This window comes from Somniosus microcephalus, chromosome 6 (genome assembly GCF_052327205.1).
Source record: "Somniosus microcephalus isolate GS21.2 chromosome 6, FLI_Smic_1.0, whole genome shotgun sequence".
Taxonomy (NCBI): Eukaryota; Metazoa; Chordata; class Chondrichthyes; order Squaliformes; family Somniosidae; genus Somniosus; species Somniosus microcephalus.
The window spans coordinates 185,759,398-185,779,149 of record NC_140992.1 but is presented as its reverse complement, the minus strand read 5'-3'; the positions used below and the strand labels follow the sequence as shown (position 1 = coordinate 185,779,149).

The 19,752-nt window shown below is 49.7% G+C and overlaps 1 protein-coding gene across 1 annotated transcript in view; it reads right to left on the bottom strand.

The window, feature by feature from the left end:
• Window positions 1–4,148: 4,148 nt before the first annotated feature.
• e2f4 (E2F transcription factor 4) overlaps window positions 4,149–19,752 on the bottom strand; it is an 86,432-nt gene continuing 70,828 nt past the window's right edge. Inside the window, exons 8-10 of the mRNA XM_085991014.1 lie at window positions 16,013–16,060; window positions 12,211–12,255; window positions 4,149–10,988 (exon numbers count right to left, since the gene is read on the bottom strand). Coding sequence (XP_085847140.1) covers window positions 10,873–10,988; window positions 12,211–12,255; window positions 16,013–16,060 — 209 coding nt within the window. The 3' untranslated portion in view covers window positions 4,149–10,872. The remainder of the gene's footprint in view (window positions 10,989–12,210; window positions 12,256–16,012; window positions 16,061–19,752) is intronic.

Sequence of the window (19,752 nt, the reverse complement as noted above, 5' to 3'; positions counted from 1 at the left end):
TTTCGGTCCAATTCATGTCCCGCCTTAACAAAAACACGTCAGCTAAACAAACCCCATCAACTGTTCGCTCACAATCAATCATTCAACATCTCGGCTAGTTTCAGTGTTTGAATAAACATTTTTGGTAAATTTGATTTACTCATTTTATGAAAGGTTTTTCTTCCCTGCTGATGTTCTCTTTCTCTCTCTCACTCTCTACAACTGCCAGCAGCCTCTGTCTACATGGTTTAGGATACCAGTGTGTGTTGGCAGGCTATTCAACCATGGAGGGTATCACAGCCTACCCCAATCCTGACCTGACCTGATATCTGGACACATGGACTCTCCAGGGGAAGGGGCGGGCATTATTAGACTACGATCAGAAGTAGGAACCCTGGAGAATTTGCCCGTCCCTAAGGAGGGGTGGGTGTTGGGGAGGCAATAAGGCGGGTGATCGCAGCGCCCCCTAGCACCGAGCTTGGGAGTTGAACCTCAAACCTCACTGAGAATGACGGGCAGGAAAAGACCAGCTGCTCCATCGAGTGCAGGGGAGGGGAGAAGCAGCTGAGGGAGGAGGGGGCGGATGAGCGGGAGAACGTGATCAAGACAGGGAGCGGGATCACGTTTTCCCCCCAGTAGACCTCGATCACATTCTCCCCTCTTTAGACCTGAGGCCTCCCTCCCCCAGCAGACAGGGGAGTTTTTGTGGGAGTTCTTACAGATCATGCTGATAGTGAGCCATGCGTGACTCCAGGTTCATAACCACTGCCAAAAATTGGTGCCGTGCAGCCCTCTATAAGAGTGGGCCTGGCCTGCCAGACTGGCCGCTCCTCACAGCTACTTCATTCACTTGCTTGTCCGTTTGGTCAGCCCGAAACAAGGGAAGTAACTGCCGTGCTGCTCCTCTGCCTGGCCACAGAACTAGTGTTCTGCCTCCTCACTGAGTTCTCTTCGTACCTTGGCGCATGACACTTCAACGCTTCCCACCCACCACTTATTCACCAATAACCTGCTCACTGATGTCCAGTTTGGGTTCCGCCAGGACCACTCGGCTCCAGAACTCATTACAGCCTTGGTCCAAACATGGACAAAGGAGCTGAATTCCAGTGGTGAGGTGATAGTGACTGTCCTTGACATCAAGGCAGCATTTGACCGAATGGGGCATCAAGGAGCCCTAGTAAAACTGAAGTCAATGGGAATCGGGGGGGGGAGGGAAACGCTCCATTGGCTGGAGTCATACCTAGCACAAAGGAAGATGGTTGTGGTGGTTGAAGGTCAATCGTCACAGCCCCAGGACGTCGCTGCAGGAGTTCCTCAGGGCAGTGTCCTAGGCCCAACCATCTTCAGCTGCTTCAAAAATGACCTTTTCTCCAACATAAGGTCAGAAATGGGGATGTTCGCTGATGACTGCACAGTGTTCAGCGCCATTCACAACTCCTCAGATAATGAAGCAGTCCATGCCCGCATGCAACAAGACCTGGACGACGTTCAGACTTGGGCTGATAAGTGGCAGAAGTGCCAGGCAATGACTACCTCCAACAAGCGAGAGTCTAACCCCCACCCCATGACATTCAATGGCATTACCATCGCCGAATCCCCCACCATCAACATCCTGGGGGTCACCATTGACCAGAAACTTAACTGGACCAGCCACATAAATACTGTGGCAACGAGAGCAGGTCAGAGGCTAGATATTCTGCGGCGAGTGTCTCACCTCCTGACTCCCCAAAGCCTTTCCACCATCTACAAGGCACAAGGAGTGTGATGGAATACTCTCCACTTGCCTGGATGAGTGCAGCTCCAACACCACTCAAGAAGCTCGACACCATCCAGAACAAAGCAGCCCGCTTGATTGGCACCCCATCCACCACCTTAAACATTAATTCCCTCCACCACCAGCGTACCATGGCTGCAGTGTGTACCATCTACAAGATGCACTGCAGCAACTCGCCAAGGCTTCTTCGGCAGCACCTCCCAAACCCACGACTTCTTCCACCTAGAAGGACAAGGGCAGCAGGCTCTTGGGATCATCACACCTCCAAGTCACACACCATCCTAACTTTGAAGTAAATCGCCGATCCTTCATCGTCGCTGGGTCAAAATCCTGGAACTCCCTCCCTAACAGCACTGTGGGAGTACCTTCACCACACGGACTGCAGCGGTTCAAGAAGGTGGCTCACCACCACCTGCTCAAGGGCAATTAGGGATGGGCAATAAATGCTGGCATTGCCAGCGACACCACATCCCATAAACAAATTTAAAAAAAGGTAGTTAATGGGGCAGCCATTGAGTCCAGTTGCTGTCATTACTGGGCTGCCTTGCACTTCTGCACTTCCCAGTAATGGCCCTATTACTATGCAAGGAGCTGGCCAGAGTGATCAGCCTGCTGGATTGGACAGCAGCCTCTGCTCCCAGGCTAAAATGTGAGCGTCATTCAGGACCTCAATTCAAACTCCACCCTGCGTCAGCTACGGGATAAAGATCCAAGGCTGTCTCGCTCCAGCCTTCAACAGCCTAAAGGGCTATCCAGAATCCAGGCCTACTGTGTAACCATGGTAACGAAGCATCCTATCTACCAGTTAGCTAGGAGGCTCTTTACACAGAACTGAGATTTATTTTATTCAGATTGCTTTAAGAACTTGCATTTATATAGCACCTTTCACCACCTCAGGATGTCCCAAAGCATTTTACAGCCAATGAAGTACTATTGAAGTGTAGTCACTGTTGTAATGTAGGAAAATCAGCAGCCAATGTGTGTACAGCAAGCTCCCACAGACAGCAATGTAATAAATGACCAGGTAATCTGTTTAGCAGTGATTGAGGGATAAATGTTGCCCAGGACACTGGGACAACTCCCCTGCTCTTCAAAATAAGTGCCATGGAATTTTACATCCACACATACCAGTCCCACAGGCGTCCCCCCACCCCCCACATGACCCAGAATGTAGACATAGGAAATTTAAAGGTTGAGTAGGTTGGGCCTCTACTCATTGGAATTCAGAAGAATGAGAGGTGATCTTATCGAAACATATAAGATTATGAGGGGGCTTGATCGGGTGGATGCGGTGAGGATGTTTCCACTGATGGGTGAGACTAGAACTAGGGGGCATAATCTTTGAATAAGGGGCTGCCCTTTCAACACTAAGATGAGGAGAAACCTCTTCACTCAGGAGGGTAGTAAATCTATGGAATTTGCTACCTCAGAGAGCTGTGGAAGCTGCGACATTAAATAAATTTAAAACGGAGATAGACAGTTTCCTAGCTGATAAGGGAATAAGGGGTTACGGGGAGAGGGCAGGGAAGTGGACATGAGTATAAGTTCGGATCAGCCACGATCCTATTGAATGGCGGAGCAAGCCCGAGGGGCCGTATGGCCTACTCCTGCTCCTACTTCTTATGTTCTTATGTGTTTCAAACTGCAAAAGTACTACCCATCAAGCATATTTACAAAAAGATGTTTGTATTTGAATTGAATGGATTAGCCCCCCGCCCTGCACTGTGAAAGAAACTTGTTACTGCAATTTCACAGCGTTAGTCCAAGCACCACTTGATGCGACCAAATCGACGGAGGAATAACTACGTCGCAAATCTGATGTGCCCCGAGTCAGATGAAATAGATGAAAAACAAGCCCGTCAAATTGTGTTCCAACCAGAGCTCAATTTTGAAGGTCGCAGGCCTCAGTTTCAAAGTAGATGGCAGGACCCTTGGAAGATAGAACAATGTGAGGGGTGAAGACAGGACAAATAGAAGTATTTGTATTTAAAAATATGTTGTACAGGAACAAATCTACTGCCGACATTGGAGTGGTTCTGTGATTGTAAATTGTCAGCTCCTACAATGGGACATCAATACTGCAATGAAAGGCCCAGGTTGCCTGGTGCGGCCTGTAGTTTGAGGGGCCGGGGGGCGGGAAGAGGGCTCATCGATCCACTTTCGGGGAAGTGCAGCCGATGATTTATTTAAATTAACACTGGACTCAGGTAAAAGAGAGCCTGTGCGCGTGCAGCAAATGAGTCCCACTCACACGAAGCCCCCAACACAAACAGGCCCATTTCACACGAGGCCCCGTCGCCCACTTAAAACAGAATGCCTGGTATGGGTCAGGGGATGACAGGTCACCAGAGATCCGGAAAAAAAATTAAACTACACAGCGGGGAGAAACCATTAATTTGAGAAAAAAAAAGCAATTTTATTAAGATACTGTACAATTCCCAAATACATTGCAGTTAACAGAGCGACAGTACAAGGAAGAGCTGCGACAGGTGGGGCATTGGTGAGGCTACACATGCATTGGTTCAAAAACAGCCAATCGGAGTACAAAGCTCAACCAATAAAATAAAAAAGCTTGTTAAAACAAAAATTATAAGGGGGGGAGGGGGGAATAAGCACAATTACAATTCCTTAAGCTGAGGAACACACTGTATGCAAACACGTGACAAAGTTGCAGTATTTCAAACAGCAAGTGACTTTCTTCAACTGATTCAGGCACCGTTAAAATACAAGAAGAAAAATAAGATATAAATTCTTCCTTTGCAAAGCCACTGTCTACAATGGAATGACCATCTGTTGTCTTATGATACAATATAAACATCTGATTTCTCTAAAGTGCTATGTTGAGATGAAGGTCGGTCTACGAAAGGCTGTGTGTAAATTGTACAATAACTGGCGTGTTGAGATTTCAAACTTTCCCCCACCCAACCCCACACAAAAAAGTACAAAAATAATTTTTATTTTGAGAACCAAGAAAAGTGTTATCTTACATCCTGAAATAGTCATAGTCAAACGTTGTCCATAAAACTCTAACTAACTGAAGCAACCATTAAAACAATCCGACTATCTTTAGCAAAGAGGCGGGATCGGGCACTAGTCGGTGGGAGCTCACAGAAACGGTCAGGCAGTGGATGCAAAATGTGTGACGTGGGCACCAGGCAAAGGTGGGAATGTTTCTCGAGACGGAGGGGGTTGGGGGGAAAAGGAAGGAGGGATCCCAACCCGGTGGGACCTTTATACTCATGATGCCAACGAGTGATGGCAATGCCGCTCGCTCACTCACTCATTTGCAGGGAAGTACCCTCTGCTGCTGAGCAATCAACCTCATTTTATTTATACACACACACACTTACCTCATCGCTTCATTTAACTGGGATTTAAAAAAAATCAAACAATAAACAATGAACAATGAGGGGGGCCTGTGACAAGTCAAGGCCTCCAGAAGCCTAAAGCAGGCGTTGAACTTGTGCCGATTTGGACATACCTTCCCCCCTCGGTTCTTAATCCTTTATAGGATATCCCTCAGGCTGGAAAGGCCTGGGTTTGACATAGTGTAAAGCCTTTTACATTCAAGTGAAATTCAGCCTTGTATCAAATCAATCTCCTGTGAAGCCTTCACTGTTAGGCCTCAAAGAGATGCAAACTACCCTACAAATGAAACGGGGTTATTTTTTTCTCATCCCTTTTAAAATATATATTTTTTAAATTAAAAAAACTAACAAATCTAAGAAACTATTTACCTCATTATTTTCTTTCCCTGAAGGAAGCTCAGCCATATTATTGCATGGCGGAGCAGGCTCGAGGGGCCATATGACCTACTCCTAATTCTTAAGACGGCCTTTCTCCCACACATCCTGTTTCTAAACCTTAGAAGGTAAGCACCCTCAAAACAAATACAATAGCACCACCAGTGAGTGAGGATCCAGTAGCATTTCAGATATAAATGGCCTTTCCTGCAAGGAACAAGTCTCGGGTTATTATTCTGATTTAATTGGCAGTCCAGTTTCCAAGATGTCATTATTCTGCGATACTTTAAGAGTCTGTTTTTTTTTTAAAAAACAGAACATCTGGGATAAGGTCAATGAGAGGTCTGCGATCTGGGCAGTTTTCCTAAAGTTCACTTCGAAGCGCTGCTGATAGTGGTGGTCTTGTGATGATTGCAGGATGCTTAGTTTCTATATCTGCATTGCGGTTACATCAGGCATCAGATTGCGACGAGTGAATCACAGACCCCAAACTGGAAAAGTACAGGAAACTCTCGATTTACCGGCACCTAAATAACCGGAAATCTGTTAACCGGAAAAATTCAGGAGTAGGTTCAGTTAAGTTTTAATTCATATTAGTGGCCGTTCCTGGATCTTGTGGCTGGGTTCCTGCACCTGTTGCTAAGCAACAGGGATGCTTGGATCTTGTGGCCGGAGTTCCTGCACCTGTTGCTAAGCAACAGGGAAGCCTGGATTTGTTGCTGTGTACGGAGCTCTCGTACCTTTTACTATACCTCTCTGTAATCCAGACTTTTTGATAAACCGGCACCATGCCAGTCCCGTTGGTGCCGGATTAAAAAAAAGAGTTTCCTGTAATATTGCTGTATCTCTACAGCTCGGAGTGGGGGGAAAAACATAACCTTTTATTGAGAAACGGAGGGGAATGGCCAAGGCCCCAGGGCCAGGAGAGCAGCATGGTTCAAAAGATTGAAAGAGATGAGGTAAACAAGGGCAGTGATTAGTTGGAGGAAGAGGAAGGAATTATTGACAGAAGTAAGCTGCTCCATGGTTTTGGACTGCAGGGAAAGACTGAATTGGAGCAGGCGAGGGAGCAGCAAGACTTGATTTCAACACAGCGAGATTATAGGGAGGAGGGAGAAAGTAAGAAATGAGAAAGGTTGTGGCAGAGATAGAGGTTAGAGGCTACAGGCAAGAAAGATGTCGTGTGTCTCTCCCAGGGATGTGAGGGATAGGTTCAAAGAGTCTCTCCAATCTGGGTACGGTGCTCAAGTCTTGGGTGGACATCAGCTCTTAGGAGTTGAAACTGAGCAGGAGCAACCTGAGCTAACCTGGAAGGAGCTTAACCAGTGGAGGAGACGTGGAAGATCAGCTGGAGCATTGTGGACATTTCTGGGCACCACACTTTAGGAAGGATGTTATGGCCTTGGCGAGGATGCAGAGATTTGCTGGAATGGTACCAGTGATGAGGGACTTCAGTTATGTGGGGAGACTGGAGAAGCTGGGGTGTTCTCCTTCGAACAGAGAAGGATAAGGGAGATTTAATAGAGGTGTTCAAAATTGAGGGATTTTGATAGAGTATATGAGGTGAAACTGTTTCCACTGGCAGGGGGGTCGGTAACCAGAGGACACAGATTTAAGGTAACTGGCAAAAGAACCAAAGGGGAGATGAGAATTTGTTTTACTCTGAGTTGTGATCTGGAATGCGTTGCCTGAAAGGGTGGTGGAAACAGATTCAATAACTTTCAAAAATACAACTGGATAAATACGTGAAGGGAAAACATTACAGGGCTATGGGGAAAGAGCAGGGGAGTGGGACTAATTGGATAGCTCTTTCAAAGAGCCAGCACAGGCACGATGGGCCGAATGGCCTCCTTCTGTGGTCTATGGTTCTATGAAAGGACGAAAGGATAGGGAAGGAGCACTGGAGGTGGAATGCGAGATTTTCAACTAGAGGCCAAAATGACTGTTCATTCCTCGCATCACCCACATTGTGTTTGTAGAACATTCTACTCTGCAATTTTTAACACGCGCTAGAACCCACTGATTTTAAATGGATCAATGCGTCGGTAAACGGGGACGGGGGGGGGGATGTTATAGGAATGTGCCGTGTTCATCATCGAATAACGCAGAAAAACAAGAGTTTCAGTGGAGAGGCTGTGGCTTTGGTGGGAGAGAGAATCTGAGAAGGAGCACAGGAACATTCAGGGGCCATCAAGGTCATCCTTAGTCCCTCAGCCCAACATCAAACTGTGTGCTGAACACCCTTAATGCCGCTTCTGGGAAAATCAAGCGATCACTTCGGATCGTGATAGCAACCGGGTTGCGAGCGCAAGGAGCTGGACCCTGTTGAACCAGAACAAACCCCAGTCACCAATGGCACACTGCGGCAAGAGGAGACGGGACCAGTGACTGACTTGACCACAGGACACGGCCCACGACGTCATGATAGGTGAACATTTTAGATTTACCTAGTCCATAGGGGTCAGCCAATATAAGCAACTCCTGGAGAAGGCAGTGCCCGTGGTCAGTGTCGGTTAAGTCAAGGGGACACTGGGTGGATATCTGGCAGGGAAAGCAGTGGGTGAGTTTTCAAATGTAGATGATGACCCGGCCCATCACAGGGAGGTAGTTCTGTACTAAATATCCAGCCAGTCTAAAGTGTAAAGTACGAAAACAGGCAACGAAGGGGCATCAGGACCTCAGTGTAACAATTACAAGCTGTGGGTAATCCAGCACATTTTCCATCCCCGTTAACATCACGAGCAGCGATTCCCTGTCCTCGAACTGCACTCCTGCCAGGGGCAGGTTGGTGGGTTCACCACCCTGGATTGTCCCCAGTGTCCATACACAAAGATCAGAGCGCAGTGTGTACTCTTGACTGCTACGTTTGTTACTGTTGGATTCAGCTCAAGCTAACAACAGCGTGTGGAAGAATACAGAACTGACCGCAGCAGGGACTGGGTCCAGTGCCAGGCTGTACCTGCAGCCTGCCAGAGTACAGTGCTTCACCGCGCCCCAGGAGGTCCCGATCTCAGGCTGAGCTGGTGGAGAGAGAGAGAGCTGGACCTTGGTAACTGGGGTGTGTTGCCAGGGGTGCAGTGGGCATGCTCGGTGCATCGGACACACTCTGCCTGCCTGGGCTTTGCAGCAGACCGCTGCATCGTGGGCACCTGCACATCGGGCACCCAGCCAAGCTAGAATAAAATCCTCGCCAGGATGCATTTACCGGCCTCCGCCACCTGGCTGGACACTGAGTGACTGAATCCGAACGTTTTAGAGTAAGGAACAGAGATCCGCCTGATATATCCCTGCACAAGAAAAGCTCGGAATCTTTTCACACATCTGCAAAACCAGCTCGGCCACGACTAACTCCTGTTTTTGCTTGTTTGTTTCCCTTCAAGGCAGCAACTGAATTTACAAGCGCAGAGTAACGGGGGCCAGGCTGTCTACAGCGCAGCTTGATCGATGTTTCAGTTAAACCGCATCTCGGGGGGGGGGGGGGGGGGGGGGTGGGGAGCAGCAAAAAAAAAAATATAGCAGTGGAACAAGGTCTCCTTCACAACACATTAAGAGCGCTGTTAGAAGCGTGCCGGGGTTGGGCAGTGACAAGCTGTCAAACCATTTCCCACACGGTGCAATATTAGAGAGGTTAACGATTTCTTTTCCCATTACAGCTCCCTCTCCTCCCCTGAACATGTGGCAATGAGGAAGCTAAGCTCTCTCTGTAAGTGTGCTACCATTTTGATGGGACCCATCATAACAGTGTCACACAGTTGGGCTCCAAGTGTCCCACCCCCCATTGTGAGGTAGGCCCAGTAAAAGCCTCTACCTCCACCTCACCCCCACCCCCACCCACCCCCCACATTACTTCTTTAAAAAAAGCAATGCTCCTCTTCACCCCTGATCTGTGCGTACAAATCTACAAGGGTTAAAGACGATGGGAATCTCCCCGAGGCTGCCCCAATGCATCGATGATCAAGACATTTAAAATATACATTTATTTTTTTTAAACAAATGGAATCAAGTTTGAACTTTAGCAAGGAGACCTTGACTTATGTGTGTGATGTAGGAAAGCAGTGTTTCTGTTTTTGTTTAAGAGGATCTATTTTGATATTATTTGCTTAGTAGCCAATACCATGGGTCACCTTGCCTACCAGTAACTGGGCTGCTCATTTCCCCCCACCTGCAAATTGGAAGACATCAACAAGGAAAAGCAACTTGTCATGACAACCGGTCACAGTGTGACCCATGACCTATTTTGTGCAGGATGGACACAGCAGCAGCCAGACAGTGGTACCCTTATACAGAGGGGACACCCACCAGGAGACAAGACTGCTCCTTTAGGACAAATGGGCAGAAGGAGGGGGCTTTTTAAAAAAAAACTTACCAGCGCCAGTCACACATCCAAGGTGAAAAGGTCACTCAGGGTGGAGAAAGGTTCACTCATGGTTAGCGGTGGAGCCCGAGAAAACCCCAAAAAGCAACTTGAAAATTAGCTCTCTCAACGCCAATGGAAACCCAAGATCTACACTCAAGGATTCTGACCTTTGTACCCGAGAGCTCGCTGCAATGTTCTTTGGGTCTAAGCAGGTGCAGGAGAAAAAACCCCACTAAAAACAAAAAAAAAACCTTGTCTCAACCTTAAAATTGACTGAGTTTTATAATGCCCCCCTCCCACCCCACTGCCTTGAAATGGACTATTCCACTTGATGAGGTCATATGTTGAACGGCCAATGGAAGGAGATATCAAGACTTAATTGATGAGGTCAGTGGCACAATCCATTGGGAGTAGAGGGGGAAGGAACACAAGTCTTTGACAATAAATGGAAGGCAAGTCTTGGGTTTTTAAAACTTGTGAACGCGGCTTCTTGAATGAAATGTTAATCCAAGGTGGCTGCCCCGAGCCAAGCAGGTTGGCTTTCGGCACCTGGCTCCACGCCGATATCTTGCACAAACCCCAGCGTTTCCCTTACCCAGGCAACTGGACCACCACTGCGGCGGCGGCCAGCTGCTGACTCCAGGGGTCGCATGCAGCGAGGCCGATGAAGGAGATGGGACCAAAGTTGTGCTTGGCCGTGGACTGAAGAACGATCCCATCAATCTCTTTTGAGGACGCGAAGACAAAGAAGAAAATGGCTAGTAACTTGAAACCGCCAATCATTCCGGCTCCGCCCATCGACAACCTTTCCCTTCCATTGTTTTTTTCCCCCATTATATTCTGCTGCAGTCATGTCAAGAGTTCGTCTCACTCCAGGGAGAGCCATTTAGAATTGCAAAAGATGCCATTTTTTTTTTTTAAAAAGAGAAAAAAAAATCTTTTTTCTCTTATTTGTTTCGTTAAAAAAAAGTTTTAAAAGTTCTACACACAGCTGCCTGGTGACAAAGTCCGGAGAGAGGTCAAAGGTTAAGTATCGGGACGTCAAACAGGTCGCAAACGCCTTCGCTGTCGTCGAGGTTGAAGTAATAGTCGTGGTCTCCTGGCGGCGGAGAGAGCCTCAACAGCGGAGCAAAAACTGCGAGGGAAACAGAGCGGGCGAGGCGGTTACACAAACATTTACAGGACAAGGCAGCCCAGATTACACCCAACGTCAGACCTCACGGGCAACGACACTCTAAAAGGGAGGTCATGTAGACGGGTCTGTCCACCTGTCCCACACAGGGTTCCAATCCAGCCTTCCCTCATAGGGTATCAGCCATGATGGCATTGAATGGCGGAGCAGGCTCGAGGGGCCGAAAGGCCTACTCCTGCTCCTATCTTCTATGTTTCTATGTATCGTGCCCCCCCAGCCCCCAAAAGTGGTTCGATCCAATCCAACCTTCCCTCATAGGGTATCCCCCCAACCCCTCCCAAAACGTGGTTGGATCCAACCTTCCCTCAGGAAGACAGATTATCATCTCAACAGCAATAGATTGGGAAAGGGGGAAGTGCAAGGAGACCTGGGTGTCCTTGTGCACCAGCCGCTGAAGGTAAGCATGCAGGTGCAGCAGGCGGTTAAGAAGACAAATGGTATGTTGGCCTTCATAGCGAGAGGGTCCGAGTACAGGAGCAAGGATGTCTTGCTGCAGTTGTACAGGGCCTTGGTGAGACCACATCTTGAGTATTGTGTGCAGTTTTGGTCACCTTATCTGAAGAAGGATGTTCTTGCCATTGAGGGAGTGCAGTGAAGATTCACCAGACTGATACCTGGGATGGCAGGCATGACGTATGAAGAGAGATTGGGTCGATTGGGCTTGTATTCGCTGGAGTTTAGAAGAATGAGAGGGGATCTCATTGAAACTTATAAAATTCTAACAGGACTAGACAGACTAGATGCAGGAAGGATGTTCCCGATGGTCAGGGAGTCCAGAACCAGGGGCCAGAGTCTAAGGATAAGGGGTAAGCCATTTAGGACAGAGATGAGGAGGAATTTCTTCACCCAGAGAGTGGTGAACCTGTGGAATTCTCTACCACAGAAGGCAATTGAGGCCAACTTAAAAAATATATCTAACTCCTTCTTGAATATATATTTAAATAAGGCTAAAGGGATCAAGGGATATGGGGAGAAGGCAGGGACAGGGTACTGAATTTGGATGATCAGCCATGATCTCATTAAATGGTGGAACCGGCTCCAGGGGCCGAATGGCCTGCTCCTGCTCCTAGTTTCTATGTTTCTAAGTTTCTAAAGGGCTCTGCCCCCATAGGGAGTCTCTTTTTCCCCCCCCTCGGTCCAGCACTCCCCAGTCTAAAAGTCTCACCTTCTGAAGACATCAGCTCATCTATGAGGTCGGAATCCATACATTCTGCAAAACAAAGACAAAGCATGTCCCAACGTACTGCAGGGGTACAAATTCATTTATTGTATGCAATCTACAGCACAGAAACAAGGCAACACCACTTTCCACTTTATGCCAGCTCCAGAAACTTATCACTAGAGTGCTGTATAGTATGCATGAAAGAACAAGTTGTTCCTGCATCTACATCGCGCATGCGATGGAGCCACCACCTTGTCCAATCATTCCCAACTCAAATAAACGGTGCTACAACCTCAGTCGCCACCCATTTCCTGCCCCCTTTGCTCTTTTATTGAGGGCCTTCCCCTCGCTTCTCCCAAAAGACATCGACACCTTGCTGGGGTACATTCCACAGCCATTGCTCACTTCCCATTACCACATCCTTAGAGGCCAGCATTGCCTCAGTGATAGCCTCGGAGTCAGAGGGTTGTGGATTCAAGTCCCACGCCAGAGACCTGAACACATAATCCAGGCTGAGGCTCCAGCGCAGTACTGAGGGAGTGCTGCACTGTCAGAGGTGTCGTCTTTTGGATGAGACGTTAAACCGAGGCCCAGTCTGAGACATAAAAGATCCCATGGTACTATTTCGAAGTAGAGCAGGGGAGTTCTCCTAGTCAATGTTTATCCCTCAACCAACATCATTAAAACAGATTACCTGGTCATTATCACATTGCTGTTTGTTGGATCTTGCGGTGCGCAAATCGGCTGCAGCAGTTCCTATATTACAACAGTGACTATGCTTCAAAAGTACTTCATTGGCTGTGAAGCACTTCGGGACGTCCTGAGATTGTGAAAGGTGAGATATAAACAAAAGCAGGGCGACGATCCCTCAGCGTAGCCCCACCCCCGCCATGTGGAAAGCGCGAAACCTGGGCTTGGGCTGGGGGAATTTGCGAGATTTAGAACCAAGGACGAGACTTCCCCCTTGGAAGGGAATGAGAATGGTTTGAAATGGGGTAGCTGGGTGTCACAGAGCCAACAGCCACCTGACTGAACACCAGCAGGCTGTCGGGGGTTTGGGGGGGGGGGGGGGGGGGGGCGGGTGCTGCAGGCTGGAACTGGACAGGAAAAAACACACATGCTCAGCCTCAGTTTAGCAGCGGGGACTTTCCAGATTAGACCTGACAGTTAATAAACCACTGTACACAAAAGCGCATTACCCCACCATGAAAGAAAAACAAACAGAAACTACGAGGCGAAACAGGACAGCTGGAGAGTGCGAACCTTTGAAGAAAACAACAGCTGGACGTACAGCCAGAGCGCTGTGACACGTCTAGTCGGGAGGGGCTGGCTTAGCTGGTGCAGCGACCTTTCACCTCTGCTTGCAGCCAGCCCAGACACATGTGGTGAAGGCCTCACTCTCTCCTCATACTGATGGGGGACAGTTTGAACCCGGCTCCCAGTGATCCTGAGCTGTACACGATCCAATACCATCGGCCTTCACATCAAGAGGCCATGGGAATGGCTGGCTTGGGAAATGGAAGGGTCACACTGGTGCAGGGGGCTTCACTCTGCCTCCACCCCAGGCTGTACCTGGCATAGCAGCACTTAATGCCGGCACAGTTCCCACTCCTGCAACTCAACCTTGTGCCATAAATTCTCCCCAATTATCTGGAGAAAATAAAACTGAAAACAAAAAAGCCTGGTCTCAACCTTAAAATTGACTATAACAGAAAATGCTGGAAAAACTCAGCAAGTCAGGCAACATCCGTGGAGAGAAATTTGAGTTGACGTTTCGGGTTTGACCCTTCTTCAAAACTGACTAGGTTTAAAATTGACTAGGTTTTATAATGCCCCCACCCCCTGCCTTGAAATGGACTGCTCCATTTGATGAGGTCATATGTTGAGCAGCCAATGGAAGGAGATATCAAGACTTAATTGACGAGGTCAGTGGCACAATCCATTGGGAGTAGAGGGGGAATGAACACAAGTCATTGACAATAAATGGAAGGCAGTCTTAAGTTTTTAGAACTTGTGAACACGGCTTCTCGAATGAAATGTTAATCCAGGGTGGCTGCCTTGGGCCACAGTTGGGAATTCTCAGTCTGCAAGCCGTTAATTCACCAGTGTAAAGAAAGAACTCGCATTTATATAGCTCCTTTCACGCCCTCGGGACATCCTAAAGCGCTTTACAGCCAATGAAGTACTTCTGAATTGTCGTCACTGTTGCAATGTGGGAAACGTGGCTGCCAATTCGTGCACAGAAAGATCCCACAAACAAGGTAACTAGGGAATCATCGACAAGAAAGATGACATTGGTTCTCAGTAAAAAAGGTTTTTTCTTTGTTCCTTCAATGTGTCTTGCAGATGTTGGCCATCCAAGCACTGGCAACGACTCCCCATCTCCGGGCAGGAGCAGCCCAACACACTGCGGTTTAATGTGGCTTAGTGCGTCTAAAGTGAATGGGACCCACCCGAGACTCCACTTCCAGTTGCCAGGTTGGCTTTAGGGGACACTCCAGGTGAGACACTGTGTTCGACAACCAATTTATTTTAGACTTCGTCTCACCGTACCACATTGTAGGTGGTCACATGACTGCAGACGCCATTCACTCGTTGAACCTCAGTTCTCCCAGCACCCAGAACGAGGCTTTCAGACAGGCTGGGGGTCAGCGGGACAAGGGTGCGGAGGGTTGGGACTGGAAAGGGCGAGTGCAGCACAAAGGGCCGGAAGTATTCCTTCACACAGATCAAGTGCTGGCACAAGCGGGCAGCAAGACCGGCTGGAGCCAGGAGACTGGTGTCATTGAAGAGACAGCCAGATGTTGTGATGGGAGATGGCGGGGTTGGTATTCAGGATGGATGACTTTGAATGGGCCACAGGGCCTCCTCGTTCATCAGAACCAAACTCATGAGTTCCGCTGGCCAAGTTGCAGTTGTGCGACTGAACAGCAGAGGGCGACAACTGATTGCAATCACTCGGAGCTGAAACGGAGAGGAGAGGAGGCGGAACAAAAAGGTATTTTAAACCCAGGCTGCACAAGGGGGGGGGGGGGGGGGGGAAAGAGGCCCCAGAATGTCAGTGCTGAGGTAGCTCTAGGCTTTAACAGCCCTTGGCATTCCTGGGCAGGGATGCTGGAAATTAGCCTGGGCTCCACTCACTGAGTGTTGAGCGGCCCCTGCGAGGGCAGAACCAGGAATCAGGCTCCGCCCCTGCCGCCGCCCATAGTCAAATAGCCCACTGACAAGGCTCATGTAACAAATGGGCACTCGGCTGAGGTGTGGGAGGGAACCCAGTGCTTGTGAAATTGCATTCCAGGCAGTGATATAAATGCCTTCAGGAGAGGAGGGGAGAACATACAAGATAGGAGTAGGCCATTCGGCCTCTCGAGCCTGCTCCGCCATTTAATGAGATCATGGCTGATCATCCAAATTCAGTACCCTGTCCCTGCTTTCTCCCCATATCCCTTGATCCCTTTAGTCTGAAGAAATATATCTAACTCCTTCTTGAATATATTTAATGAATTGGCCTCAACTGCCTTCTGTGGTAGAGAATTCCACAGGTTCACTACTCTCTGGGTGAAGAAATTCCTCATCTCTGTCCTAAATGGCTTACCCCTTATCCTTAGACTGTGACCCCTGGTTCTGGACTCCCCAGCCATCGGGAACAGCCTTCCTGCATCTGAATGAAAAGGGAGACTTCCAGAACAGCGAGGGCCCAGGTCCAGGACTAGCTGAACTAAGTGAACCAGTAAGGCAAGTGTGAACCCATCTGGAGGGGCACAACTCCCCAATCACAGTGAAAGCTGCACTCAGTCACACCTACCTTTAGTGGGGTCAAACATCTCTGTCAATTCTTTAGGAAATTCCAATTCTGTGAAGGAAAAACCACAATAGAGAGTTACATGGAGAGCGAGGAAGGGGAGGGCGGGAGCGAGGAAGGGGGGGGGGGCGGGAGCGAGGAAGGGGGGGGGCGGGAGCGAGGAAGGGGGGGGCGGGAGCGAGGAAGGGGGGGCGGGAGCGAGGAAGGGGGGGCGGGAGCGAGGAAGGGGGGGCGGGAGCGAGGAAGGGGGGGCGGGAGCGAGGAAGGGGGGGCGGGAGCGAGGAAGGGGGGGCGGGAGCGAGGAAGGGGGGGCGGGAGCGAGGAAGGGGGGCGGGAGCGAGGAAGGGGGGGCGGGAGCGAGGAAGGGGGGCGGGAGCGAGGAAGGGGGGGCGGGAGCGAGGAAGGGGGGGCGGGAGCGAGGAAGGGGGGGTGGGAGCGAGGAAGGGGTGGGGCGGGAGCGAGGAAGGGGGGGCGGGAGCGAGGAAGGGGGGGCGGGAGCGATGAAGGGGGGGCGGGAGCGAGGAAGAAATGCGGAGAGACAGAGAGCAACAGGGGCAAGTCGGGGAGGGCTGGCCCTTTAACCAGCACTGGACTGGACGGGCAGGACACTGCAGAGGGGCTCCTGGCGCAGTCTCTGGTTTAAAATCGAGTCTGGCAGAGCCAGAATGGCTGAACACCTTCTGCTTAGTGCTTCGGATTACCAAACAATCCAGGAGAAGATCCTTCCTGTTCAGCAACTCTGAAAATAAAGGGGTAATCTTGCCTTTTTTTGGGAGGGTGGGTCAGTGAAGGGCAGACCAGGGTCACGCCCCACCTGTCGAAGAGATGGTGTGTTTCTGGTCCTCCTCTCGCCCAGTGAACACCTGCTGCTGTTACTGCAGCATCTTTGTTCAAATTAGGAAGTGGTTGAACATTAGCTCTGCAAGCGCAGGACCCACATATGCTGCCCGATCACCCGCCACATACTGCCTGCTGGGTGCAACGGCTCTTTAACACAAATACAAGCTCAGCACCTGCTGTGGGTCTTTCATGCCCCTTCCTCTCCCACCTAGCCCTGCCTCCAGCATCTCAGGCAGGAGTTAGTCGCCTTAGTGCGGGGGTTTTAAAGAGACAGGCCGTGTCACGATGTTGACGGCAGGATTGGCAGCTTTGAGCTTTACCCGATGGTTTGGTTGGTAACTGGCTCTCCTGGGGCAGTGCTGATCCATGCAGGCCGGGATAGCCCCCTGCTCAGGCGCTGGATTGGCTGATCTAAAGGGCGACACCGAGGGCATTGCAATGGAACTCTGGGCTCCTGACTGCAGCAAAGTTCACCTGCATCGGTGTTGGGTGAGGGCAGATCTGGTTTGGCTGTGACGCCCCTCACAGTCCAATATCTGCCTGATATTCCCAATGTCCTCAACACAGAGAGGGCTGCCAACTCTACCACATAATGTGTAAGTGTAGGAGGTTTCAGGGGGTGGACAAAGAGAGCACGGGAAAGCAGAGAAGGATGAGAGAGAGCACAAGAAAGGAGAAGGAAGAGAGCACAAGAAAGGAGAGAAGGAGGAGTGAGCACGAGAAAGGAGAGCACGAGACAGGAGAAGGGAAAGCACGAGAAAGGAAGGAGAGGAGAGAGAGCACGAGAAAGGAGAGAGGGAAGGGGAGAGAGGGAAGGGGAGAGAACACGTGAGAAAGGAGATACCAAGAGGAGACAGAGAGAGAGCACGAGTGAGATTGAGAAAGAGCACGAGAGAGAGAGAGAGAGAGAGAGAGAGAGAAGACGATGAGTGACCCACGATCAAGGACAGAATTGGAATAGGCTGTGACACTTAACTGCCAAATATAATCAGTTGATTTAAACTGTACCATTTAGAAGTTTCTTTCACCCTCCCCATCCCCCATTAAGGCAGTGACTCCTTTCTGTACTTGGTTATACGGGCCTTGCTCTCGGACTGTAAGCCCAAAAGACAGAGTGTCTCCCACACACTGTGCGGGGCTGCTGGGTGATCGGGGCAGGCACCCCCTGGGCCTGCAGCAACCCCACCCCCACTCCAGCCCAGGGCAGCTAACTCAGCAGAACCTGGCACGGTTCTGGTCCTGGCCAGTTCAGCTGAGTGAGTCGCAGATTCCTGGAGTGGGAGATACAACTCCCTTCCTGTATCTCTCAGCACATCTGCTGGACTCTGAGCGAGAGGCCCACTGCTTTGCTGCAGGCTGCCTATCTGCAGGGCAAAGTGTGTTGCTGTTCAGTGCCACTGAAGCCAGGGATAGAGAGCACACACCTCCTGCTTGTACAACTCAACATCAAACTACTGTGGAAGGCTTTGGAGAAAGCCTCGGCCTCCTCCCTGGCCTCCTCTCCGCACCTCAGGCTCACCTTTCCAAAGCAAAGGCAGGAAAGCCAGCCATCCTGAACCCTGCCCTCACTGCTCCTTCACACCGGGAGGGCGGAGGGAGCAAGTAGTGTCGTGGTTATATTACTGCACTAATAACAACAACAACTTGTATTTATATAGAGCCTTTTATAGAGCCTTTAACATAGTAAAACACCCAAAGGCGCTGCACAGGAGTGTTACAAGACAAAAAATTTGACACCGAGCCACATAAGGATAAATTAGGGCAGGTGACCAAATGCTTGGTCAAAGAGGTAGGTTTTAAGAAGCATCTTAAAAGGAGGAAAGAGAGGTAGTGAGGCGGAGAGGTTTAGGCAGGGAATTCCAGAGCGGAGGGCCTAGGCAACAAAAGGCACGGCCACCAATGATGGAGCGATTATAATCAGGGATGCTCAAGAGGGCAGAATTAGAGGAGCGTAGATATCTCGGGGGGGTTGTGGGCTGAAGGAGATTACAGAGATAGGGAGGAGCGAGGACATGGAAGGATTTGAAAACAAGGATGAGAATTTTGAAATCGAGGCGCTGTTTAACCGGGAGCCAATGTAGGTCAGCGAGCACAGGGGTGATGGGCGATCGGGACTTGGTGTGAGTTAGGCAGCCGAGTTTTGGATGACCTCAAGTTTACGTAGGGTGGAACGTGGGAGGTCAGCCAGGAGTGCGTTGGAATAGTCAGGTCTCGAGGTAACAAAGGCATGGATAAAAATCCAAAGAATGAGAGTTCAGATCTCACTATGGCAGTTTGAGAATTTGAATCTAGTTTTAAAAAATCTGGAAATAAAAAAGCTGGGATCAGTAAAAGTGACCATGAAGCTGTTGGATTGTTGTAAAAAACCCAACTGGTTCACTGATGTCCTTTAGGGAAGGAAACCTGCCATCCCAACTCGGTCAGGTCTATACCGACGTGGGAGACACTTAATTCCTCTCTGAAGGGGCCTAGCAAGACAGAGTGTTGTATAGAACTTTCTCAGGGCAACAAAGGATGGGCAATAAATGCCGGCCTTGCCAGCGATGCCCACATCCTGAGAACGAATAATAAATTAAATAAAGTCTTGGTTGGAGTTCTCCTTCCCCAGTGGGAGCCGTCAGATAATCACTGTTACTGAGAAACTTGGTGCTTTCCTCCTCAGAAACCCAATCTGCCCATTCAAAGACGTGGACCAGACTGTCGGAAAGTCTGCCAGGCTAAGGGAAGTCTCAGCAATGATCTCCAGCCGACCCACTCGGACTTGGACCCAGCAAGCAGTCTGACTCCGGGTCTGAGACAGACAGGGTGGGAAAGGGCCGGAGTCACGGGAGAGAAACGTTGCCCTGTGGTTTGGGTTCGGATACACTGCGACCTATGACCCAGGCACTGCTGCCCGGACAGGC